Source organism: Dromiciops gliroides, chromosome 6, assembly GCF_019393635.1.
Source record: "Dromiciops gliroides isolate mDroGli1 chromosome 6, mDroGli1.pri, whole genome shotgun sequence".
NCBI classification, from domain to species: domain Eukaryota; kingdom Metazoa; phylum Chordata; class Mammalia; order Microbiotheria; family Microbiotheriidae; genus Dromiciops; species Dromiciops gliroides.
Window position 1 is genome coordinate 276206424 of NC_057866.1, and position 24934 is coordinate 276231357.

General features: G+C 55.7%; 2 protein-coding genes across 4 annotated transcripts in view; one reads left to right on the plus strand and one right to left on the minus strand.

Moving 5' to 3' along the window:
- The window catches only part of UBXN8 (UBX domain protein 8), a 26260-nt gene extending 23963 nt beyond the window's left edge, over positions 1–2297 (minus strand). The window contains exon 1 of one of the 3 annotated variants that reach the window (XM_043969879.1): positions 1908–2297. In XM_043969879.1, the coding sequence (XP_043825814.1) occupies positions 1908–2049 (142 nt within the window). In that variant the 5' untranslated portion in view covers positions 2050–2297. The remainder of the gene's footprint in view (positions 1–1907) is intronic. The other 2 variants (XM_043969876.1, XM_043969877.1) reach the window with 2 other exon arrangements.
- On the plus strand, positions 871–24482 carry GSR (glutathione-disulfide reductase). Its single transcript, XM_043969875.1, has 13 exons — positions 871–1130; positions 8284–8310; positions 10643–10731; positions 11204–11273; positions 12671–12818; positions 15388–15442; positions 17564–17663; positions 19026–19112; positions 19243–19401; positions 20467–20578; positions 23187–23318; positions 23488–23621; positions 24207–24482. The coding sequence occupies exons 1-13, from the start codon at positions 963–965 to the stop codon at positions 24354–24356; spliced, it is 1431 nt and encodes a 476-aa protein (XP_043825810.1). The 5' UTR covers positions 871–962; the 3' UTR covers positions 24357–24482.
- The last annotated feature ends 452 nt before the right edge of the window (positions 24483–24934 follow it).

The following is a 24934-nucleotide window of genomic DNA, read 5'->3' on the forward strand; positions in this document are numbered from 1 at the left end:
ATTTAGGGTTTAAAGCTATGTTGCCGTATTAACTTTAATTTCCGGAAAGATTTCAATTACCCGAACGCACTTAGGCTATGGTTTCGCCCCGAGCGAGAAAGGCGCGAGGACGGGGAGGAGGCGGGAGGGGGGAGGGGGAGATGGGAGGAGGCAGAGGAGGCGGGAGGGGGAAGGAGAAGGAGAGGTGGGAGGAGGCAGCAGGGGGAGGGGTAGTTATTGGAGGGTGTCCCCTACGGGCCCTCCCGCCTCCCAGCCCAGACAGCGGGGTCTCTGATGAGCTGTGGCTCCCTCCCAAGCCTGGCTCCAGCCCATCCCTTGGGGCCGGTGTCCCTGGCGTAGCACGCCATCACTGTCCCCGGCCAGGGCCCAGGGCCCTCGGCTTTTGTCCTCGAGCGGGGCCTTGCACACAGTAGGGGCTCGCACCCGGGCAAAGCAGGCTGTGGCTGGACCCCTGACGGCCCCGGAATACGGGAGATGGGGGAGCGGCTGGCGGGGCTAGGACGGAGGCTGCCCCCGCGGGCCGCGGCCGCAGCGCCCGCACCTCGGGCATTTCCAGCCCGGGGAAAGTCGGGGTCGGGGGAGCCCCTAGCCTCGCCCGCCCCGCTTGCACACTGGAGGGGATGCCCCGGAGAGCGGGCTGTCCCCCGCCCCCCTCCTCGTGCGCCCCGCCCCCCGGCTCAGAAGCCCCGCCCCCCGGCCTCAGTTTCCCCCCCGCGGGAGGCGCCTGCTGAGTCACGCTGAGGCTGCAGCGCCCGCGGGCCCTTTGCCCGCTTCCGCGTCCCGGCCCCGCCCCGCCCCGCCCCGGCCCAGCCCGGCCCAGCCCGGCCCTCCCGGGAGCGGCCCGAGCCCAGAGCGGGCAGCAGCGGCGCGGCCTCGGCGTGGCGGCCGGCGTGGCGCGGCGCGGGCCCCGGCTGCTGCGCGCTGCCCTCGAGTGCGGGCGCCGCCGGCCCGACGCCGGCCTCATGGAGCGCGCGGCCGGCCCGGGCTCCGGCCCCGGCTGCCAGCCCGCAACCACCTACGACTTCCTGGTCATCGGCGGCGGCTCGGGCGGCCTGGCCAGCGCCCGGCGTGCGGCCGAGCTCGGAGCCCGCGCCGCCGTGGTGGAGAGCCACAAGCTGGGCGGCACCTGCGTGAGTACGGGCCGGGGGGCCGGGGGGCCGGAGAGGCGGGGCCTGTGTGCGCCGCGGGGGCCCTGACACCCCCCCTCCGGGTGTGCGCCCCTCCGGGTGTGCGCGTGGGGGCCCTGACACCCCCCCTCCGGGTGTGCGCGCGGGGACCCTGACACCCCCCCCTCCGGGTGTGCGCGCGGGGGCCCTGACACCCCCCCTCCGGGTGTGCGCGCGGGGGCCCTGACACCCCCCCTCCGGGTGTGCGCCCCTCCGGGTGTGCGCGCGGGGGCCCTGACACCCCCCCTCCGGGTGTGCGCGCGGGGGCCCTGACACCCCCCCTCCGGGTGTGCGCGCGGGGGCCCTGACACCCCCCCTCCGGGTGTGCGCGCGGGGGCCCTGACACCCCCCCTCCGGGTGTGCGCGCGGGGGCCCTGACACCCCCCCTCCGGGTGTGCGCGCGGGGGCCCTGACACCCCCCCTCCGGGTGTGCGCGCGGGGGCCCTGACACCCCCCCTCCGGGTGTGCGCGCGGGGGCCCTGACACCCCCCCTCCGGGTGTGCGCGCGGGGGCCCTGACACCCCCCCTCCGGGTGTGCGCGCGGGGGCCCTGACACCCCCCCTCCGGGTGTGCGCGCGGGGGCCCTGACACCCCCCCTCCGGGTGTGCGCGCGGGGGCCCTGACACCCCCCCTCCGGGTGTGCGCGCGGGGGCCCTGACAGCTGTGCAGCCCCCATCTTCTGGGCAGCCCTGAGCCCATCCCGTGTTGGGGGGAGCCCCATGTGCCCAGCGAGCCCCCCACCTTCTAGCCCCAGTGCTAATCCCGGGTAGTCACCTAGATCTCTCCCCTCGTTGGCTCTGCCTGCCAGTCTGAAACCCCCGGGAGGTCCAGGCCGGGGTCGGGGTGCGCGGGCCGTGCTGCCTCCCGGGCTCCATCGGCTCATCTCCCGGCTACTGTCCCGTTTCACAGACAAGGGCTCGAGGCTCTGGGAGCTGAGACGCTCAGGGAGACTGAAGGGGGGAGGGCTCCCTGCCTGGGGTCTGCCCTTTTGGTCCGGGCTGGCACAGATGGGTCAAATGGGGGGGGGGCTCTACCAGTGGGAGGCGAGCCTTTCGCATTCTGAGAAAGCCCTGGAACCGGGCCTGGGGTGAGGGGAGGACTCCAACGCATTGGAGGGTAGAGGGCCCAAGCAAATGCTTTCAGGATCCTGCAGCCCAGGCTGGATGGGCCTCAGAGGCCCTGAGGGCCAGTCCCCAAGGTTACACAAGGGCTGGTGTCAGAGCCTAGATTTGAACCCAGGTCCTCTGACCCAGAGCCAGGGCTACCACTGGGCTACCCTGTCTCCATCTTGGCCTTAGCAGTGGAAGAAAGGTGCTGCCCTACAGATCACCCTCCCCCCCCTCCAATGGGCCCCCATTTTACAGGGGAGTAAACAGAGGCGGAGCCATGAAGTGACTTAGTCAGGGTCCCGAGGAGTGGTCACAGAATTGGATTGACCAGGGTAGGAAGGGAGGGCCTGTAGGGCTCATCTCCAGGGCAGCATTCTCCTTCCGTGGTTGAGGAACCAGAGTTGCTTTGTGCCCTCCCTCCCACCCAGGCCACACTGGCTCCCTATCACCTCCAGAAGTCAATACAGAACACTCTGGTTGGTGCTCAAAGCCTCTCACCCCTGCCCCCTCCTACCCTTCCTGAGCTCCGGGCCGCCCCTCCAGCTCTGGCTCCAGGTCTTCTCTCTGGCCTCTGCTCTGACAACCTGCTTCCCAACTAAAACCTCCCCCCCCCCCATTCTAGTGCCTCCCCACCGTCAGTTTTGTTGGTGTTCAGTTGTGTCTGATTCTTGGTCACCCCTTTTAGGCTTTCTTGGTAGAGATCCTGGAGGGGTTTGTCATTTCCTTTTCCAGCTCATTTTGCAGATGGGGAAACTGAGGCAAACTGGGTGAAGTGACTTGCCAGGGTCATGTAGCTAGTTAGTGCCTGAGGCTCAGTACTCTTCCACCTAGCTGCTGTTAGTTATCTCTTGTTTATCTAGTCTATGTATATGTGTGCTCTGTGTCTGCCTATAGCACATAGTAGGTGCTTAATAAATGTTTATTGCCTCACCCATTTGAACTTGGGCCTAATGTCACTAAACCCAGGCTTGTTTGTACCACATGACTCCATGCCCTGGTTCCCCCCCCATTAATTTACTTTTGATCCACAAGAATGATTTTCTCTCCTTGCCACCTCCCCTCCTGAAGGGGGGGCGGGGCAGGAAGAAGGAATCTGTTGTAACATATATGTATCATCTGTGAAAGGCCACTCCCAGTTTCCAGCCCCAGTCCTTGATGACCACCTTGGCCAGGGCTTCTGGGCTCTCCTGTCCCGGGGCATCTTTTGTGCTCCTGCAGTGAGCTTGAGATGCGGACCATTCCTAGTCCATCAGACCCAGAGCCTCTCTTTGTGTCTCCTGCGCTTGGCACCCGCGCCTGGTCTGCAACGGGGGCCTTAATAAATGCTTCATCAAAGCCAGCAGACTGAGGGTGTTCAGGGTTTGGTCACTACTCCCCAAAGCATCAGCCCTGTTATTTTGTTTTGTTTGTTTTTTGGTGAGGCAATTGGGGTTAAGTGACTTGCCCAAGGTCACACAGCTGGTAGGTGTTAAGTGTCTGAGGTCAGATTTCAACTCAGGTCCTCCTGACTCCAGGGCCAGTGCTCTATTCACTGCGCCACCTAGCTGCCCCACCAGCCGTGTTTTTAAAGGCTCCCCAGGGACATTTCCAAAGCCCTGGCCCATCCCGGCCCCGAGTTACAACACTGAACCACAATGCACCAACTGTCATCTCAATTCACGCTCCCCCTCCTCCCTTGTGGACCTGGCCCCATCTGCAGAGTGAGACTGAATGGTCTTAGAATGTTGCTCTCCTTGCCCTCGGTGGGATCAGAGGAACCTCAAAGATGACTGCGCCCAACGGCACGTTTTGTTGTTGTTCGCTCGCCTGACCCCATTTGGGGTTTTCTTGGCAGAGACGCTGGAACAACTGGCCATTTCCTTCCGCAGCTCAGGTGACAGAAGGAAACTGAGGCACAGAGGGCTAAGTGACTTGCCCGGGGCCACTCAGCTGGGGCTGGATTTGAGCTCAGGCCTTCCTGACTCCATCTAAGCCTCTTGGCTGCAAGCTCATGTGACAGATGAGCAAACCGAGGCCTGGAGGGGGAGTGTAGGATGTGGATTGTCGCGTCCAGTGGAAAGAGGGCTGAGCCTGCAGAGAAGGTCTGGGTTTGCCCGATGGATGTGTGACCTTGGGTGGGTCCCTGCCCCTCCTTGGGACTGTTTCCTCCTCTAAAACTAGAGGGCTTGAACGACATGGTCTCCGAGGTCCCTTCCAGCTCTAGCCAGATCTGAGAGTCTGCCCGGGACCTTGGGCAAAGGGTGCCCCTCCCTGGTGGGGGGGGGGTGTCTCTGCAGAGGGCCCGCAGCTAGGAGGCAAGAAGGACGAAGGCATTCTGGAGGGAAAGGACCCGGGGCCGAGGTGGAGCCACGCTGGTGGGGAGGAAGGGATGTAGAATGGGTGGCAGGAGGGAGGAAGGATGGGCATGGGGCACACAGCAGCCGCGCCATGTTGGGATGGCTTCAGAGAGAGCCGGCTTCCAGGAAGAGGGAGGTGACCGTCCCTATGGACTCTGCCCCGACCTGCAGCACTGCGGGCTCCTGCTTTGAGAAGGACGTTCATCAGCCCGAGAGTATTCACACGGGGCAGTTGGGATGGGATAGGGCCGGATCAGGAAAGGTTGAAGGAAGTGGGGGTGTGGATCCCAAGAGGGGAGATCTCAGCAGGGACCCGAGAGCTTTCTTCACATGCCTGAAGGGCAGTCATGCGAAGGAGGGAGCAGCCTTTGCCTGCTTGGTCTTCTGAGCCAGGACCGGGGCAGCCGTGGGCCAAAGTCGGCCAGATGTCAGGAAGAACCTTTGGACTAGGCCACGACTGCACAGATCTGCACAGATCTCCTCGGGCTTCTCTGAAACCTTTCCCGGCATCATTTCTTCACAACATTTCATTTTTTCCAAGACAATTCTATCAAATTTGGAGTCCCAGGTTTTCTCCCTCCCTGCCCAGGGGCTCCCTAAGACGGCAGGGGATTGGACGGGGTCAAGTCTGTGAAGTCCTGTGAAGCCCATCTCCACAGGGGCCGTGTTGTGAAAGAAGCTGTTCCTGCATCATTTCTTACAACACAGGGGTATTCCATGACAGCCATCGCCCCTCTGAGGGGCATCCCCTCCACTTCCAGGTCTTTGCTGCCACTACGAGAGCTGCTGGAAATGTCTTTGTACACGGGTCCTTTCCCTCTCTCTGCTCTCTCTGAGGCATAGGCCTAGCTGTGGCATCTCCAGGTCCAAGGGCACACACTTTTGGCACAGCTCTGAGTTGTTTTCTGGAATGGCCGATCCCTCCCAGCCCTATAACAAAGTCCAGGACACCCTCTGTACGTGCTTGAGGAAGGTAGATTCACATAGGCGCAGGTTCTCCTGTGCCTTCTCATCCTAAGGGATCTTGGGCCGTAGCCTCTCTTGCCATCCTGGTAGATGGTCCCTGCTGCTTCCATCCCTGCATGGTTGGCTCCCTTGCCTCAGATCTTTGTGGGCCGACCGTGGCTTGACTCTCACCTGCCCTTGACCGGCCTTCTCCGGGCCCCAGTGCCTTGTTATGTTCAGCCGAAAGCCTGCTGTGGGCCCCTTAGCTTTTGCTGTGCATTTGAGGCCTTGCCATTGGGAGGAGGCTTTCCCTGATTCACAGCCCGGTACCCCCAGGAAAAGCCAGGCCAGGGCCCTGTGGAAGGGACTCCCCTAGATTTATAGTGCAGACCCCCTGACACCCAGAAGAGATGGGATGGAGTCTTGAGAGGGGGGACAGGCCAGGTCGACAAGACAAGAGTGCTTGGGTATGGAGGGAAGAAAGAGCGAGGAGCTGAGGGGACAGCACAGATTTTGAGCCTAGGTGGAGCGGGGCTGGTGGTGCCCTCACCAGAATTGAAGTTCATAAGAGGGTTTTGAGGGTAAGGCAATGTGATAAGATCTAGGAGGCTGATAAAAGCCCTTCCTTGCTTGCCTATCCCGAGTGTGTGACTCACTTGTCCCACCCAAGATGAAAAATGAGGGTGTGAGGCTTTTCTTTTCCTGGGAGGGAAGAGGCGGCTGTCCTGGGCACCCACACGGCTGCCGCCTTGGGTGCCAGAGCCGGGGTTAGGTGGGGATCGGGGTGTGGGTTGGGGGAGGCACCCTCCCCCCCCCCCCACTCCAGGTAGAGGAAGGAGAGATGTGACAGGAGGAATGCTTCATGGCCTCGTGGTCGCTGTGTGTCTGGAGAGACAAGCCAGAGTCTTGGGCGGCCTGTCATACACACATTGCTTGTTCTTACCCAAAAGCTGCCTCTCTCCCTGGTCTGTCCTCTTCTCCTGGGGACCCTATGTGGTGATGGTCACTGTTAGCCCTGGGTCAGCTGTCCCCAGGCGTGTCCCCAGAGCTCTGGTCCCTGGGACTCCCAGGGCAACCTGGGACACGCCTTTGTGCATAGCACTCCATGGGTTACTGAACATGCCCCCATGCCCGGGGTGTCTTTTGTTCATTATAATTCTTGTACTGTTGTATTTGGGTATAAGAGCATGCAGGATGGGTGCAAAGAATGAGACAAAGATGAGCCAAACTATTTTATTTTATTTTTTGTTTGTTTTTTGTTTTTTAGTGAGGCAATTGGGGTTAAGTGACTTGCCTAGGGTCACACAGCTAGTAATTGTTAAGTGTCTGAGGCCGGATTTGAACTCAGGTCCTCCTGAATCCAGGGCCAGTGCTCTATCCACTGCGCCACCTAACTGCTCCAGAGCCAAACTATTTTAAAGTGAACGTGGTTGTCAGGCCTTAAGCCGGGTGCTGGGTGATGCAGTCCTGCCCTCTGAGAGCCTCTGTGGCAGGAGCCCACTGCTGTGGCCACCTCCTTACCCTCTGTCTGGGCAGGTGCCCGTGTTGTGATGCTGTCGGTGGCATTGGGGAGTGATGTGATGATGGGGAGGGGGTTGGCAGCCCCCTGCAAGGATGGTGAAGAGAGACTGGGGTGAGCAGAGACCCAGGGAGGGTGTGGTCTGGGGCGAGGGCAGGAAAACTGGAAAAGCCGAGGCTACGAGCATTTATTAGGCACCCACTGTGTGTCAGATGCGGTGCTAAGCTCTGGGGAATCCAAGACAGGTGAACCCCCCTCCCCCCAAGAGCTTACGGTCTAATGGGGGAGACAGTACAGCAACAGCGAGGTAGAAACACGCTACTCACAGGGCAAATGGGAGATAAAGAGGGAAAGCCCTGGAACTGAGGGCTGGGGGGCCTCCTGGAGAAAGCGGGGCCTCAGCTAAGGCTTGGGGGAAGCCGAGAGGAGGAGGGAGAGCGTCCCCAGCATGGGGGACGGCCAGAGGCGGCACCCGGAGTCTGGGGATGGAGGGACTAGTTTGAAGTGAAATGGGGGCAGCTGTATGGGGTGTGTCTTTTTCTAATTAAAGGGGACTGGCAGAGGAAGGAGGCTTTGGGTCTGTTGAGCCTGAACTCCGTGAGGAGGCAGCTGGCATTTGATCTCCAGCTTAGGGGAAGGGTTAATTTTCTTAGGGCAGATGAAGCCCTGTGGAGTTCGACACGGAGGACCAGGTTCAAATTCTGGCTCTTGCCCTTCCCCGCTGTGTCACTTGGGGCAAATCCCATTCCCTCCTTGGCCCTCAGTTTCCCCATCTGTCAAGTGAGGGGTTCCGTGACCTCTAAGGCTCCTTCTGGCTGTAAACCAGGAGGATTTTTCCTTCTGAATTTTGAGACCCTCAAACTAGGAGAAATGAAGGATAGCTTGGGGAGACCTTGGAAAGCGGATGATTTTATTCTCCAGGTCACTCAGGTTCCCATTGTTATGTGATAGGAAGCATTCATCATTAGACTTCATAGATGAATTATCCCAGGTGATGGCACCTTCTAATTATGGAGAGTTGAGTCTTTGTTTCCCAGAACTTTGTCCAAACCAGATCATCACCCTCCTTTTTTTTCTCTGGGAGAAACAGAAGATTGCTACCGGATGGCCCTGGGGTGGAGAAGACCCTCTCTGGGGGCTTGGGGAGGGGGCGTCTGGGGAGCGGGGCCTGGTTCTTTGTCCTAAAACTGTTCATTTTCCTTTTTCAGGTGAATGTCGGATGCGTGCCCAAAAAGGTATTCTTCCTTTGTCTGCAAATGGGGGTAGGGGGTGGTCTTGCCTTGGAGAAGGATCACTGCCTCTCAGAAGCCTGGATCAGACATAGTGTGGTATAGCAGGACTCAGGGTACTTAGGTTCGAATCCTGCTTTCTGCTTGAGTGACCCCAGGCAACTCACATTACCTCCCTGGGCCTCATCTGTCAGATAAAGAGAGTGGTCCTCTGAGGCCCCTTTCAGCTCTACAGCCAGGATCCTGTGTGAGACCTTTAACTAGTCTTATTCCCTGCATGGGCCTCACTTTCCTTGCCTGTCCAATGAGGAGGGTGGAGTCATTGGCTTCTGAGGCCTCTTCTGGACACTTGGATCCTTGGGCTGGGTTCAGAGGCACCCCTGGGTCTGTATAAGTTCCTTTTACCCCCCAAGTGTCCCAGGGTGTGGACCCCAACAAGGTCTTTTTGTACAAGTTTTCTCAAGTGAAAAGCTTGCCTTGCCCCCTGGGTTTGTCCCATGAGCGGCTATCCCTGTGTGGTCAGTGAGCCCGTTTTGTGCAATTTCCTGGTTTGTGGTAGCCCCCGGCTCAGCCTTCAGGTTGGCATTGTCTCAGACCTGGGGCCACAATCAATTCCGGTGAGCTGGCATTATCCTCAAGAGAGCCAGGTCTGTCTACCAAGCAGAATGCAGACTTGACTGTTCACTGGGGGTGGGGGGTAGGGAGCGAGGCATCTCCTGGGGGCCTCTACTTCTTAGCCCCTTGGCCTGGCCGACCTTTGCGGTGGCTTCTAGCACAGACGCTCTAGAATTCTCTAGACTCAGTCGTGACCGCAGGAGCCCCCAGGCAGTCTGCTGTAACCTCGGAGCAGGAAGGCCTGGCTTCCGGGCCTGTGTCTCTGGGCAGGTCCCTGGTGCCCTCGGCAACTTGCTAAGACTATAATTTGCAGAGAAGGTGTGGAATGAGGGCGCACCCCTTTTCCTTGGGTGGGTCTGAAGGGAATCCCATGCCTGGATACGGAGACCCATGAGGAACAGAATGTGCCCGTGCATGGCCCGCAGGGCTGCATTCTGCATTCTCTCCCACCCCCCAGGTTGCCCATAAGGAAGGGCTTGCTTTGCCCTCTCTTCCACTTACAGGGACGCCCATCTGGATGGGAGCCATGCGGGCAGCAGGGCCCACCTGACGCTGACTTGAGCATAAGCTTGGGAGTTGGCAGCTTCCTGGTATTAGGGTGTCGGGGAGGTTGAACCTCCCCTGGGACTTTTCCCTGAACAGTTAATCCCAATCCTGGGGTGTGGGCTGAAAAACCAAACTAAAAATCCTCCTGTGATAGGGAGTGGCCTGCCTTCCTCCTGATTAACTCCTTCATTTTGTGCAAGAGGAAAGTGAGGCCTGGAGAGGGTTCACTCCGGACACTGACTCCAGATCCTGGAGAGCCTCGGGTTTGGGGGCTTGGCTTCCTGGCCACTGATTGTAATATCTGCTGAGTGTTCTGGAAGAAAAAATATATGGATTAGGAAAATCTTTTTTCTTTTTTTTTTTGGCGGGCCATGAGGGTTAAGTGACTTGCCCAGGGTCACACAGCTAGTAATTGTCAAGTGTCTGAGGCCGAGACTGGGCAAATCTCGTAAGGGCTTCTTAATTACTGTGGTCCATGCTCAAAGTCTAGGGCCCTGGGGCTTCCCGAGGGCAGGTGCCACCTCATTTTACAAATGAGGAAACTGAAGCAGGTAAGGGACTTGTCCAGGGTCACACTGATAGCATGTTTCAGAAGCAAAGCCTCATCCTGCACACAGTTCGTCTGAGGCATCCTTGTTTTTGGTTTTTTTGGGGGGGGCTTTTGGTGCTGGGCAATGAGGGTTAAGTGACTTGCCCAGGGTCACACAGCTACTAAGTTAAGTGTCTGAGGCCTTCTGAATCCAGGGCTGGTGCTCTCTCCACTGTGTCACCTAGCTGTTTCAGGCATCCTTGTACTGCTGAGAAATGACTGGACCATGTTGGAATTAATCAAGCCCTCATGCTAATTGGAGCCTTCTTGACACTGCTGCTTCCCTACCACCAGTGTGCCTTGGGGCAGTTCCTGAGCTGGGCCTCGGTTTCCCGCTCTGTACAAGGAGAGGGTTGCACGGTGTGGTGTCTTGGCTCCTAACTGTCGGGCCCCTGAGCCATCGGCAGATGATCGTCATGGAGCTCAGCACTGCAGGTAGTCGTGAAGTCTCTGCCAATAGGTGTCCCAAGGCTTTCACCTCTCTTTGGCCTCTCACTCACTCAGACTCTTTCCCCAAAGAGCTGGTGCTTTGTCCATGAAGTGGGCTCCCTCACTGACTCTGCCGGGCTTCCGGTGCCTCTCTTCCAGGTCATGTGGAACACTGCGGTCCACTCCGAGTTCATTCACGACCAGGAGGATTACGGTTTCCAGAGCTGTGGTGCTAAATTCAATTGGCGGTGAGTGCGGTGGTATGTAGGAAGTGGTCTAGAAGCCAGTGTAGACACTGAGGAGGTCTGGGGGTGGTGACTGCCACGAATGTTTGGTAGCGTGAACACACGGCGACTTCTCCTCCTGGACGCTGAGCTCCAGGGCTGTGTGCTGGAGAGGCAAGGGGAAAGGCAGTGTAGATCCTGCCCTCTGGCAGTATACACGCTAAGGAGGGGCTAAGTAGGGCTTGGCTACCTGGCCGGGGCCAGGCTGGAGCTTCCATGGTTGGGCATCTCCTACGAGGAGGAAGTCGGGGCTCTTTTCCCTGTTCACTTGGGTGGGCTCTCCTTGCCGGGGGGGATGGGAAGAGCAGCTTGCCCTGCCCACGATGAGCCATGGCACCATATTGGAGGTTTTTGGAGCAATCGTGTAGTGAATTCTGAGAGCTTACTCCATGGCACCATTTTGGCTGTTGACTGAGTGATTCCAATCTCATTGCAGGGTTATCAAGGAGAAGCGGGATGCCTACGTAAGCCGGCTGAACGCCATCTATCAAAACAACCTCACCAAGGTCTGTCTGCCGGGATATCTAGCCTTTGGAGTTCAAAGTTTTTTAAATTGATGTGTTCATATTTTTAGACTTGTCTCCCTGTCCTGCCCAGCCTAGAAGTATGTGCGGGCTATTCATGGGTCCAGTCCAGTACTGACCAATGTGGGAGCTTTATCCTGCTCTGCTTCTGACTTGGCCAGTCACCCTCCTGAGGCAACCTGATGCCCTGCCCCTCCCCCCCATACCTACCTCCAGGGAGATCTTGGGTGTGAGAGACCCTCCCAGCCATCCTGGCTTACTTCCCTTCTGAGCCCCAAGCCACAGCCCCACCAGCATTCGCCTTCCTGGTAGCTGGGAGGATGGGAGGGCCCATGCCCAGCAGGTTCAAGGTTCTGAGGGTGCTCTCTCTCAGCCAGGTCTTGTTACATTATCTGATTTATCAGCTCAGGGTACACTCTGCCCTGTGCGGAACCTGGGAGGGCTTTTTGTGCATGCGTACAGACAGGCCCCTTCCAGCACTCCAGACAGTCACTAAGTCCCTACCAACAGTGGCCCTCCGAGGCTTTCACTGCCCCTTGACTTCTCACTCACTCACTCACTCACTCACTCACTCACTCACTCAGCCCAAACTCCTGCAGCCGAACTCCAACTACAAAATCATCTTTGTTGCTGAAATGTCAATCATGTTCCTTGGTCATCGGAATCCAGGATTCCTCTCTGTTGGTGTTCTGCAGATTCTGATGTATAGAATTCTTCTCCCCCCCCCCCCCCCCGTGTGTGTGTGTGTGTGTGTGTGTGTGTGTGTGTGTGTGTGTGTGTGTGTGTGTGTGTGTGTGTGTGTGTGTAGGGTCTGTGCATCATCACTTAACTTTGGCACAGATTCCTGAGAAAGGACGCCGGGCCTTGGAGTCATCAGAGCAGGGTTTGAATGCCAGCTCTTGGCCTTACTACTTGTGTGACCCTGGGCAAGTCCCTTGCCCTTAAAACTGAGATGGGGGTACCTGCTCTCTCTCTTACATATTGGCACATAGTAGGTGCTTAATAAATGTTTATTGACTGACTGTTGCAAGGGTCAAATGAGAAAGTGAAAGAAATAGTATTTATTAAGCACTGTGGATACGTATAAAAGTGAGTATTTATTAAATAGTATTTATTAAGCACTGTGGATACGTATAAAAGTGAGACAGCTCTTGCTTTCAAGGTGCTTACATTTAATGGGAGGGACAGCCCACAGAGGGAAGGTGGCCTGGGCTGTCTCGGGGATGGTGAGGGGAGTAAGAGGACAGGAGTCAATGCCTGTGAAGTACTCTGTCATGCTCAGCGTGCCATATGCTATGAGCTGTTGTTGACTGAATGCCCAAGTATGGCTCTGCCTTTCCCTGGATGGATGATCCGGGGGTCTTCTCTTTTTTTTCCAGTCCCAAATAGAAATCATTCGGGGCCATGCAGCCTTCACAAGTGACCCTGAGCCCACTGTGGAGGTGAACGGGAAGAAATACCGCGCTCCCCACATCCTGATCGCCACAGGGGGTGTCCCATCCCTTCCCAGTGAAGACCAGATCCCTGGTGAGTGTTTGGAGGCCCCAGTGCCCCAGGCTGGCCCAGGCTTGTGGGCCCCCTGCCTGCACCAGACCCTCATGCATACAACAGTGGTGGATTCTTTAGCCACCTTCCTTGAGCTGGGGAGGCCGGCCAGCTAGCTTGTGGCCATGGTGGGTCTTCTCCAGACCCGTGGTCATTCTTGAACTGAAGAGTTGCTTGCCCTTGGCTTCACAAGGGGACCAAGGGAGAGGTCATACTTGCAGCCCCAAGCACCAGACACCCAGGCAGCATGTCAGGGGAGTCCACTTCATTTGTGACACTGTCTGGCAGGAATGGGCAGGAGGCCGGCCTCGACGGTCAGGAGGTCTGAGTGTGAATTCCCACTTGATTCTAGTCCAGCCCAAGGGCCGCTTCCTCATCTGTAAGGGGGCATGACCGTGCTGGCACAAGGGGCCCAGTTGGGCTCGAAGGGAGGGGAGCTGCAGGGATGTCCAGAGCCGCGTTTGAGCAGAAGAATTGCCGTTAGAACTCTTTAATTGTACCTCACAACTTGGCACTGTTCCCTGGTGCCTGGGGCTTGTCAGGTACAATCACAGACCCTTAGAGGTTATCGGTCCAGTCCCTTCACTGTCACAAAGAAACAATTCTGATGGGAAGGGGGTGGCATGCAGGTGTCTAAGGAGATGGGTGTGGACGCACAGGGAGCTCTTAGACCAGCTTGGATTGGGGGGGGGGGGGTGAGGCAGTGGGGGTTAAGTGACTTGCCCAGGGTCACACAGCTAGTAATTGTTAAGTGTCTGAGGCCAGATTTGAACTCAGGTCTTCCTGAATCCAGGGCCGGTGCTCTGTCAACTGTGCCACCTAGCTTCCCCCAGCTTGGATTTTAAAAGAGACGTGTTCAGAAGATGGAATCAAGGACTGCTGATGGGGGATAGATATGTACATGTGGGACAGCCTGTGAGAGGGTTGGGAGGAGCCAAGCCACCTGAGGGGGGAAAGTGGAAGGGCCAGGCCCTCTGCCCAGCATGAGCGGGGTGAGCAGGATTCGTAGCCGTTGGCGTTCCTTCAGTCGATTGGGGCTTCTGTATGAGATAGAGCAGTGCTCACGGGCCTGGAAAGGACGTTGGAACCCAAGATAAGCAGGGGGTGTTTAAGCATCCTGCTGCCTGTGGTGAGCTCAGATGCTCAGGCCCAGACACGCTCTGTCCCAGGGCACTGGATGAACTGGGTGGTGTTGGGAGTGAGAGAGACTGGGGCGGGGGAAAGCACTCAGGGACGAAAAGCATGAGAGATCTAGTTTCTGATTCCCCTTCTGATACTTGTCGGTTCTGTGACTGTAGACAAAGCCTGGAACCTCTCTGGGACTCACTTTTGGGCATATTAAAAACAACAGCCCACTATCTCCCAGAATTACCGTGAGAAAGACATTAGTGTTTGCAAACCTTAAAGTGTTATAAGCTGCCAGTGTTATTGTAAATAACAATAGCGGTGAGTTAAGTGAGGCCCCAGCTGATTGTCCGACTATCTGACTGTCAGAGCGGCTGAGAGACAAGACCTGCAGAGGGACTGGACGGGGGCCATGTCCTGATTTCTTCCAGATCAGGCAGTCACCCAATCAGTGAGCGTCCTGCCCATTGTAGGTGGTCAAATCTTCCTCACAGAGAGGACTATCTCCAGGCAGAATGGCCTGCTCTGGGATGGGGCGCTCTGCCCCTCAGGGACGGGGTGGTGGGAATCCATCTGTAGCCACTGGCTTGTCTGGGTGCCATTGACAGCACTGAGATGTTGTGGCGTGTTGAATTTGGTGGCTCATGGTTCTGTGTGGCTGCTAGAACAACAATAAAAATAATGGTCACGATGACCTAGAGCTTTTTAAGGTTTGCAATTGTGCAGGCTCTTCCCCACCACCTGTGAAGTAGGTGCGTCCCCATTTCACAGAGGAGGAAATTGAGGCTCAGCAGTACACTGAATTTCCATACTCACACAGCTCCTAAGGGGCACATTTGTAGGATCACTATGGGAGGGTGGTTAGAGGTTGTGTCACCCACCTCCCCCTTATATACAGAGGAGGAACAGAGGCCCAGATACAGGAAGGAACATTACTCAGGTTCCAAGGGGAAGAAGTGATGGAGCTGAGATTGGGACCCAAGGCTTCCGATGCCTCCTCGTAGTTCTCTGGGCAGCCTCTCACCAAAATAAGAGTTATCTTGGCTTTATTTCTCCCCAAACGTTATTTTAAGAGGAACAAAATATTCCAGGTTCTCTAAGCTTTTTTCTTTTTTTTTTTTGGTGGGGCAATGAGTCAAAGCATTTTTAAAAGAAGTATCAGCGGGGTCTCCTATTTACAGCACAGTCCCTTCCCAATATGCCTGCCCTCTCCCACCTCAGTCCCTCCCACTGAACCCTCTTTCATCACACAGAGAAGCATTTGAGCAAGCCTGACCAAGCCAGCCAGTGAGAGGTATATAGTGTGCCACCCTAACAGGCCCACACCTCTCTATTTTACATTCCTTTGGGCTACCGGTGGCATTTAGGAATCCTCAGCCTTGCCTCTCGCCTGTGGACTCATGAGAAATTATTCTTTACTTCCCAGGTGCCAGCTTGGGAATGACCAGTGATGGCTTCTTCCAGCTGGAAGATTTACCCAGGTGAGCCTGAATGAGGACCCCACTCTGGGTGGGCATGGGTGGGTGCAGCAAACTGTCTTACCCTGATCCCTCGTGAGCTAGGGACCCTGGCCCCAGCTGGCTGGTGGGGTGCTGCTGTGACCCTCCCGTCTGTAGGACTTCACAGTCTATCTTTATATATTGCCCCCATTTCACAGATGAAGAAGCTGAAGCCCAGGGAGGTCCCGGGATCCTAGATCAAAGATGGAGGGACCTCTGAGGACAATTCCTTCATTTTACAAAAGAAAATGAGGGAGGGCAGTGACTCTCCATGGTGCCATAGCTAGGATAGTGACCAGAGGCCACGTTTGATTGGAGGTCCATCTTGCTGATCATCCAGACTTGAGAAAGTGATGGAGAAAATGCTAATAATGAAGGCTAAACTTTAAAGTATGTCATAGGTGCATTTTGTTTCTGGAGAGCCTGGCTGTTAAACACTTACCAGCACCCCCCCCCCCCCGGCGTGGTACATGCCCTGAAACTGCCCCATGACAGCTTCAAGAAACATCTTGTGCAGACCAAGATAATAGGGAGTCATATAAACGGTGTTGGGGAAGACCTTGGCCTGGGCTGGGGTGGGGGCACCTGGCTCCTTCAGTTGTGGCGGAGCAAGGCCATGGAGGCCTAGAGGCTGCCGGCCTTTCTGTGACCTGAGTGTAGAAGCCCAGGGCAGCTTGGTGACTTTAGCTCTGTGGCTCCCTCTTTATTCTTCGAGCAGTTCCTGTCTCTTCCTTCTCAGCTGTCGTCGTCCTGTAGTTAACTTGGTAAGGAGAGCAAAGAGAGTTTTTGTTCGTTTGCAATCATAATGATAGTAAAGGATAGCAGTACTAAGAATTCCTTATGGGTTACCTAGTGCTTTCTTCCCAGCACCCTGTGAAATTGGCAGCATGATGCGCTGGACCTGCTCTATAACTAAAGAAACTGAGGCTCAGTAGGTCTGCAAGTTACTTGGGAGCACCCAAGCTCTGAAATCCTAGGTTAACTCTCAGAATGAGTTACAGCAAAGCTAAAGACCAGAAAAAGGTGAAAAGGTGTTTCCTTTTGTTTTGTTTTTTCTGGTTTGGGCTGTGCTGGGGGGGGGGGGGAGGAATATCACAGAACCAGAACTGGTCAGACTGGTGTGGGAGGTGGAGGGTCAAGGGTTACTGAGGATAGAGAACAGTCTTCTTTGGCCTCTTTTAACCTTTGGACAAGAACGTCTTGGAGGAAGTTGAAACCTGAGATAAGTGGGGCAATTATAAGAGAACCACCCTGGATGAATTTAAAGCCCTCTGGCCCTGCAGGGCAACATTCCAGGCTTCCGAAAGAACTGGCAGATGGGATTGTTTTGCAGTGTCAATGGTATTGCAAAGACAGTGGAGCCCTAGACAAGTATCATGGGCTAATATTGTCCTGATTTTTAAAAAAGGGAAACAAATGAGTCTGGAAATGATAGGCCAGTGAACTAACTCCACTTGGATTCTTGGGAAAATCCTATCATGAAATGTGGATGAGAAGGTTAGTGAACATTTAGAAAAGGCCTGCCTGGTGTCATCAAGCACAGGTTCTGCTAGACTCCCTTTGTCTCCTCTGATGTTAGGCTTCCCAGTCTGGTAGGTTAGGGGAACGCCATCAAGTCAGCTTACTAAGTCTTGGCAAAGCGTTTGATGAAGCCTCATGCTGTTCTTGCGCAGTTGGGTGGATTTGGCATGGGCTGAACTCCTTGTAAGGGGCCCCCTCAGCTGCCCCAGCCACCTTCCTAGCTCAGAGGTCTGAGCACCTCACTCCCCTCCTTTGGGAAACCTCCCCGGCAACTCCCAGGGGTGCCCGGAAGGACGGAGGCCCTCTGAATGTTCTTTACATTCTGGAAATGGACACTCTGGAGTGGAAGTTCTGGAGGGCAGGAACTGCTTCCCTTTTGTCTTGGTGTCTACAGTGCCTGGCGCCTAGCCGGCACGCCAAAAACTTGGTTCTGTCAGAGTGCATTTCTACCTCTCCTGCCTGAAGGCCATTTTTTAGCATCAATGGGTACGGTGCGTTTCTTCCCATCCGGATCACAGAGGGTCTGCTGGTTTTGTTTTGGTCTTTATGTCTACAATGAGCCCCCTGCCACCTCCTCTTTAGGCGCAGTGTGATCGTGGGCGCTGGGTACATTGCTGTGGAGATAGCTGGCATCCTATCGGCCCTTGGCTCCCAGACATCACTGATGATCCGTCATGACAAGGTGAGGAATAGCAATAATAAAATGATAGTTGGCGTTAATGTACAAACTATTTTACAAAGCGCTATATGACTCATTTGGAGGTCACAGGACTCCCTCTGTCCTCATTCTTTTTTGTTTGAGAGACCAGTGTCAGAATGGGGGCTTCCTGGGTGGTAGTGAGCTTCTTGTCCTAGGAGGGATTCAGGCACTGGCTGGGTGGCAGCTTATTGGGAGTGATAGAGAAGGGGCAGTACAGTTTGGTCTCTGAGGTCGCTGTAATATGTTCTTTTTTGTTTGGGGCGGGGGGAGACAATTGGGGTTAAATGACTTGCCCAGAGTCACACAGCTAATAAGTGTCACAGTCAGATTTGAACTCAGGTCCTCCTGACTCCAGGGCCAGTGCCACGTAGCTGCCCTTGCTGTGTAATATGTTAAACATTGGGACCCTGTCTTCTTATTTGCTCCATTGAGCCAAGCCTGCATCATGGGCTGGCACACACATGGGGTTCTGGACCAGTTTCATCCTCTGCTTCCAGCAGCCATCTGTGTGTGGCCACTGGCCCCTCCCTCCACCCTAGACAGAGGGCAGGGGTTCTTGACCTTTGGCTGTCATGGACCCTTTTCAGAATGTTAGAGGGTTACGAAGCAGATCCATTCTACTGAAATGCAATCATCAAATGAGTTTTACATTACTGAATTATTGAAAAAAACAAATCATGAAACATATTTGCGGACGCCAGGTGAGGAACCCGCTGCTCCCAAGTCAGGCTCAGCCTGACTTGTCTGACCCACCTTGAATGTGGACGTGTTGAGGGTTGGGGCAGCTGTGTGGCCGCTACAAGGAGAGAATGCTACCCCCCCTCAGCGGGTAGCCTGCCTTTCTGCTGCACTGGGAGGACGAGCTCCCATCCAGCCTCCCCTGGAGAACAGTCTGAACTTCCTGAAGATTCAGGATTTCCTGGTGTGTGGACGTGGTGAATCTGGGACTTGTGTCTGCCTCTTGCTCCAGCCTCCTCCCTGGAAAGTGAGGCCTGCACTGCCCTTAACCAAGGGGATGCTCTCACAGGACCTAGAGCTGGGAGGGGCCTCCGAGGCTGGCCACCCCAGCTCCCTCATTTACAGAGGTGCAGGGTGGGTCAGAGTCACATAGGTAGTAATCAGTGAAACTGCATTTGGAGTCAAAGGCCCTGGGTTCAAATCCCTGCCTTATCATTTGTTCTCTGTGCGGCAGGTAACAAGGTCGGGGCTGGGGTCTCTCCCAGCTCCGGATCCCAAGTCACTGGTAGTAGAGCCTGGCCTTTAGTCTTCTGAGCGCACGCTCTGTTGGGGGACAGGTGTTGTTCTCCCACAAGCTCCGCCCCCCTCCCTCTCTCCCTCCTTCAGGTGCTTCGGACTTTCGATGCGCTGATCAGCTCCAACTGCACCGAGGAACTGGAGAATTCAGGCATTGAGGTGCTCAAGTACTCCCAGGTACGGCCGAGCGCTGCCCAGGTGGGGTTCCCCCCGGCAGACCTGTCTGGTGCAGGCCCAGGGAGGGGCAGTGAGGCCGGCCTTCATAGCTCTCTTCCTCCTGTCCCTCTGCCCCTCTCCCTGTGGCCAGGTCAAAGAAGTGAAGAAGACCTCCTCGGGCTTGGAGCTGACCGTGGTGACGGTCGAGCCCAATAGAAAACCCGCCGTCTGCACCATCCCCGATGTGGACTGTCTATTGTGGGCCATTGGGCGCACCCCGAACGTCGAGGGCTTGAACCTGAGCAAGCTGGTGAGGCTCCTCCCTGTCAGGTGGGAGGCGGGGGCACGGCTGAGAGCAACACTGGTGCCCCTGCCCCGGGCTCCATCTCTGCCTCACACCTCCCCTTCGTCCCACAAACAGCCCGTCACTCCTGGTGCGCCCGGAGGAAAAGACCCTGTTCCTGCCCTCTTGCAGTCAGTATCCCTCCCTGTTCTCCAGACGAGATGATTTACCTATTAGTAAAAGTGTGGGCACAGCGCCTGGCACACAGGAGGCGCTAAATAAGTGCTTGCTCCCTTCCCTCTCCCTCCTTTCCCCAGCGTCCATTGCCCACAGAGACGCCAAGGCTGGCAGAAGCCCCAGCATCCCTGAGTTAGAAAACGCTCGGCCTCCGCTCCGCCCGGGGCTCCCCGCCTCTACCACACACTTTCACATGTGTCTGTTCCTTCGGTCCCCTGGGTCCTTTCTGAGTGTCATTTGTGGCTGTTTCTATGGTGCCTCGAGAGGCAGAGGATTCACCTCCGAGTCAGGAAGTCCCGGGTCCAAGGCCTGCGTTGTGGGAGACGCCCTGGCTGAGGGCGAGGCCACTCTCAGGCTGCGTGCAGACAAGCCGTGGGCCTGTCTCAGAGAGGGAGGCCTCCGCACTCGGCATCCCCAGGCCGCTCTGGGCCAAACAGGATGAAAATGGGGCAGGCCAGGAGCTATGGACAGACCCCAGGGGAGGCACACGGAGCGTGACGCGCCAGCACAGAAAGTGCCCAGGGCCTCGACGTCCCTCAGCAAGGGACTCGGGACAAAGAACCATCACCAGCCTCTCCGGCGCTTTGGGTCTCACAAAGCGCTTTACAAAGATGGTTTCACTCGATCCTCAGCTCCCCGGGGAGGGAGGAGGCCTGTTAGGATGCCCCTTTTACACATGAGGAAACTGAGGTAGACGGGCGAGGTGACTTGGCCAGGGCACAGTGAGGGTCTGAGGCTGGGTTGGGCCGGGGCCAGGATCCATCCACCGGGGCACACAGCTGCCACTGTCCCCTCTGGGACCACGTTCTGTGCTGGGGGTGCTTCCCTTTGTAATCACACGTGTTGCCATTGCAGGGTATTCAGACCGACGACAAAGGGCACATCCTGGTCGATGAATTTCAGAACACCAACAGAGAGGGCGTCTACGCTGTGGGGGATGTGTGTGGGAAAGCTCTTCTTACTCCAGGTAGCCTTCCTCCCCTTCCTCCTCCTCTCCCCCCCCCCTCCTCCTCCTCTCCCCTCTTCTCCGAGCCCCCATTAGCTGGGCAGGCTCCACTCCTGAGCATCCCAGTGGCTCCCTGCTCCCAGGGCCTTGCCATCCTGGTGCCAGACTTCACACGGAGCCCTGCTAGGCTTCAGTGCATCTGTGGGGCAGCTCTCTTGAGCTGCAGCCATTCCCCCCCCCCCCCCCCCCCCCCCCGCAGCCTCAGCTCCCCAGTAGCAGGGACCAAAGAGCCTCTGAGGGCTGGTGGGTGGCAGTGGAAGGATGTGAGAGAGGGAGGGGCCATCTCCTGGGCTGGCTCCTTTGGCTACAGGACTTCCTTGGCCTCTCTGGGCCTCCATTTCCTCCAGAGGTCAGACTTGTCCTGGGTCCCTTGGACTGCTACATCTGAAATACTCTACTTAATCACCGGCCTGGAGAGGGCCAGTGTTGGTGGGTGCTAAGCAGTTCTGCCTGGGGCCCCCACCCCTCGGGAGCACAGGTTTGCTTGCTCAGGCACATTTCCTACAAACGTTTTGTTTTTCTTTTCTGTTTGACAAGAGGTGAGGAGCCAGAGGGGAGGGCTATAGAAGGATGCCCAGGCAAAGGCAGAGGAAGAAGGAGAGCTGGGAAGGAGGCATTTTTCCAAATGGGGGGAAGAGGAGGGCAGCCCTCCGAGTGATCTGGGGCCTGGGTGACAAGCTGTAATCTCAGGGAGAGGTACCACCTCAGGGCACTCAGCCTTCTGCCCAAGTGCCTGCTGTCTGGTGCTCCTACAGATGCGCTGTTAAATAGGACCTGGGCAGCTACATGGCACAGTGGATAAAGCACTGGCCCTGGATTCAGGAGGACCCGAGTTCAAATCTGGCCTCAAACACTTGACACTAGCTGTGTGACCCTGGGCAAATCATTTAACCCTCGTTGCCCTGGGAAAAAAACCAAGAACAATAGGATCAGCTGTCCCAGGAGCTGCGCACGACAGCCACGAACACCTGCCTCTCCCTTGCCGAGGCCCACCCCGCCCCACTGCCCATAGACCCTCCGTCTCCATGGAAGCATTTGAGTGAGAAAAATGAAAATCAAGTATCGCATTTCTTGAAGGCTTGAACCCATTTCATCCTCACAACTATCCTGGGAGGGAAAAAGAAGGTGTCATTCATCTCATTTCACAGATGAGAAAACTGAGGCAGATGGAGGTGAAGCATCTTGATTAGGGTTATTCAGCTACAAAGGGTCTGAAGTTGGATTTGAACTCAGGTCCAGGCTTAGTGCTCTGTGTGCTCTGATGCCACCTAGCTGCTGATGGTAGGTGGTGCGCAAGGGTGGTGAAGCAAAACAGATTTAAACCCACTCCTGAGGTCTTTTGGCTTCTATGTGAATGGTCAATGTCCTGACGACCCAGATGCCCCGGTGGCTGTGCTGCGCTCACACGTCTCCTGGCTCTTCTGATCGGTTTTTGTGGCTTTACTCCGACAAGCTCCCGTTTATACTGTGTGCTCACACGGCGGGCTAGAAAAGATGATCTGAGATTCTTTTGATACGGGGCACTGGGCATTCAGATTGCTGTCTGGGGATAGTGACTGCTCTTAAATGAAGAGCTTGATGATTCATTTCTTCATCATTAAACTGATGAAGAGGAAATACACTGAGGGGCTTCCCCCAGTGCCTGATAGGAGCGGCTTAGGGCCCTCACCTAGAAACCAGAGCCTGCGAAGAAAAAAGCCATGGTATGTGAAGAGTGCGAGGTCAACAGACCAGAAGGGGCCAACAACGCAGAGTTAGTGCTAGTCACTTCAGGAGCAAGCCCAAAGGTCATGATGGAATCAGACCTAGAGATTAATGGGGTCTCAAGGCAGTACCAGATGAGGGGCAGGAGGGTGGGTAGGAGAGGATTCCAAGATGAGCAGGGCTGGTGTGTCCACATCCCCACCCATCCTGGGAGGGGCACTGCCCCGTCACACCCCTTGGTGTCACCATCTTTGACTGTTGGATGGCTGGACCGGCTGGAAAGCAGACTCAGCTACTTGATGCCAAAGTGGAGCTCTTCAGGCTCATGAAATGGTTAATATTTTGATATGACGAATCTGGAGGCATGTGTAAATCTTGAGATTTTTCTTCCTATGCTTCCTTTGTCTTCTTGAGACGGCCTCGCCCTCTCTTCTTCTCTGCCCTGTGAGTCAGAGTGCCCCCATCTTCTCGTCTTACCCCACCCACTGCCCTTTCACAGCCCCAAACTTAAGGGTCCGTATGCTCTTCAGAATGTTTGGTTTCTTTGTTTTGGCAAAGACTTCTAAGACACCAGTACAATAGTCTGGAAAACTTGCCCACCATCATTAAGACTGTTTAAGCTGGCAGTGGTGTGGGCCTGTGCTGTGGACTGAGGGTGAATGCCATGGGACCGCCCAGGTTCACAGCATCTACCCTAGCAGACAGCTGCCTTGACACCCATATAGTGGGCTCATCCCATCAGCACCCTCCTTGCCCATGTCTCAGTGGCATCAGGCACAGACACCCACTGGCAGGGGGACAAGGGAGCTGAGGAATTTAAATCTCAAGCATGAGTCCTGCACTAATGCCCATCTTATACCTCTAGTTGCAATTGCTGCTGGAAGGAAACTTGCCCACAGACTGTTTGAATGCAAACTGGACTCCAAGCTAGACTATGAAAACATCCCAACTGTCGTCTTCAGCCATCCACCCATTGGGACAGTGGGACTCACAGAAGGTAGGCGCCCGACCACCATTTTGTGGACCATCCCCTTGGTTGTCTCTCTGGGTACCATGGGTGGTGGTCAGGCTGATCAGTGGGCCTTGCTTTCAGGGGTGCCCTGCCCCTCTTCCCTTGGCCTCATTGGAAGCGCCAGATGGGAAGCCATTATAAATCTGCCTTTCAGATGAAGCCATTTCTAAATATGGGAATGAAAATGTGAAGACCTATCTGACTACCTTTACCCCTATGTACCACGCGGTGACTAGAAGGAAAACCAAGTGTGTGATGAAGATGGTGTGTGCCCTCAAGGAAGAGAAGGTAGGGCTGTGCTCTCTACTGGGAATGTGGGGTGGTCTCCTGGGGTTTTCTTGGGACCGGGATGGAATGGGAGGGTCTGACATGTCACCACAAGCAAGTCACGTCCCAGAATCACAGACAACTCAAAGCCACCTTGTACTTGAACAGGATCCTCCCACAACATCCTCCCCAAATAGTCCCCCAGCCGCTGCTCGAGGTCCTCTGGGGATGGGGATCCTGCCCCTTAGAGGAGAAGGAATTCCCCGGAAATGCCTTCTTTTCTCACGCCTAAATCTGGCTCCTTCATCTCTCCCCCTTGGTCACCTCCTAGAGGCTCAGCTTGTAAATCTTAATGCCTGGTAAAAATGCCAGTTGTTGTTATTAGCCCATTCTTCATAATAAGAAATGAAAAGAGCAGTCCTGGAAGTTCTTGCTGAAGGGACCTTGGAACCAATGCTTTTTTTAGTGTTTAGAACATTTCCTTGGTATGATACTACGGAAGAGGAGCCCTTCCTGATCAGTAGTGTAGACACACGGTGTGCAGTCTCATGGTGGAAGGTGCCCACAATGACTGTCGGTTAAGGTCTGATGAACTCTGCCTTGTAGGTGGTGGGGATCCACATGCAAGGAATCGGGTGTGATGAGATGCTGCAAGGCTTTGCGGTGGCTGTGAAGATGGGAGCCAGAAAGGCCGACTTTGACAATACCGTGGCCATCCACCCAACCTCTTCTGAAGAGCTGGTCACACTCCGCTGAGAGGGAGAGTCTTGGGGACCACTGCCAGATGTCTCTTGTCTTGTTCCTGTTTTGCAGACTGTCAATTCCAGTCGTGTTCCTTTATGGTCAGATGATTTTCAGTAAATAGCAGACATGATTTCTCTATCTGGGTGTATGTCTCTTCTTCAGTCCCCGCTCACTTGGCCGTCCCGATTCTTCTGGTTGGATACTGAGAGTCGGAACAGCAAATTGTGGGAATTGAGTGACCCACACTGATCCATCTTGGGGCTCAGTTCTGCAGCTAGTCAGTTCCCTTTCCATTCAATTATGGGTCTAGTCCAACTTCACTTAAGCACCTACTGTGTGCAGAGTCATGTTTGTCTCCCTGGTGCCAGGCTGGGGTGGGGAAGGAAGGTACATGCCTTAGGAAAGAAGATAAAACCGTATGCTAGAGGGGCAGCTTGGTGGTACAGTGGATATAGCACTGGCCCTGGATTCAGGAGGACCTGAGTGCAAATCCAGCCTCAGACACTTGACATTAGCTGTGTGACCTTGGGCAAGTCACTTAACCCTCACTGACCCACAAAAAAAACCCATGTCAGGACCTGGGCTAAGAG

Bases quoted from the DNA above. Each gene is read 5' to 3' on its own strand.
- GSR (XM_043969875.1), top strand. From the start codon at position 963: ATGGAGCGCGCGGCCGGCCCGGGCTCCGGCCCCGGCTGCCAGCCCGCA. The intron at 10,732-11,203 runs GTGAGTGCGGTG...ATCTCATTGCAG, and splicing joins GGTGCTAAATTCAATTGGCG to GGTTATCAAGGAGAAGCGGG. The intron at 23,622-24,206 runs GTAGGGCTGTGC...TCTGCCTTGTAG, and splicing joins GTGCCCTCAAGGAAGAGAAG to GTGGTGGGGATCCACATGCA.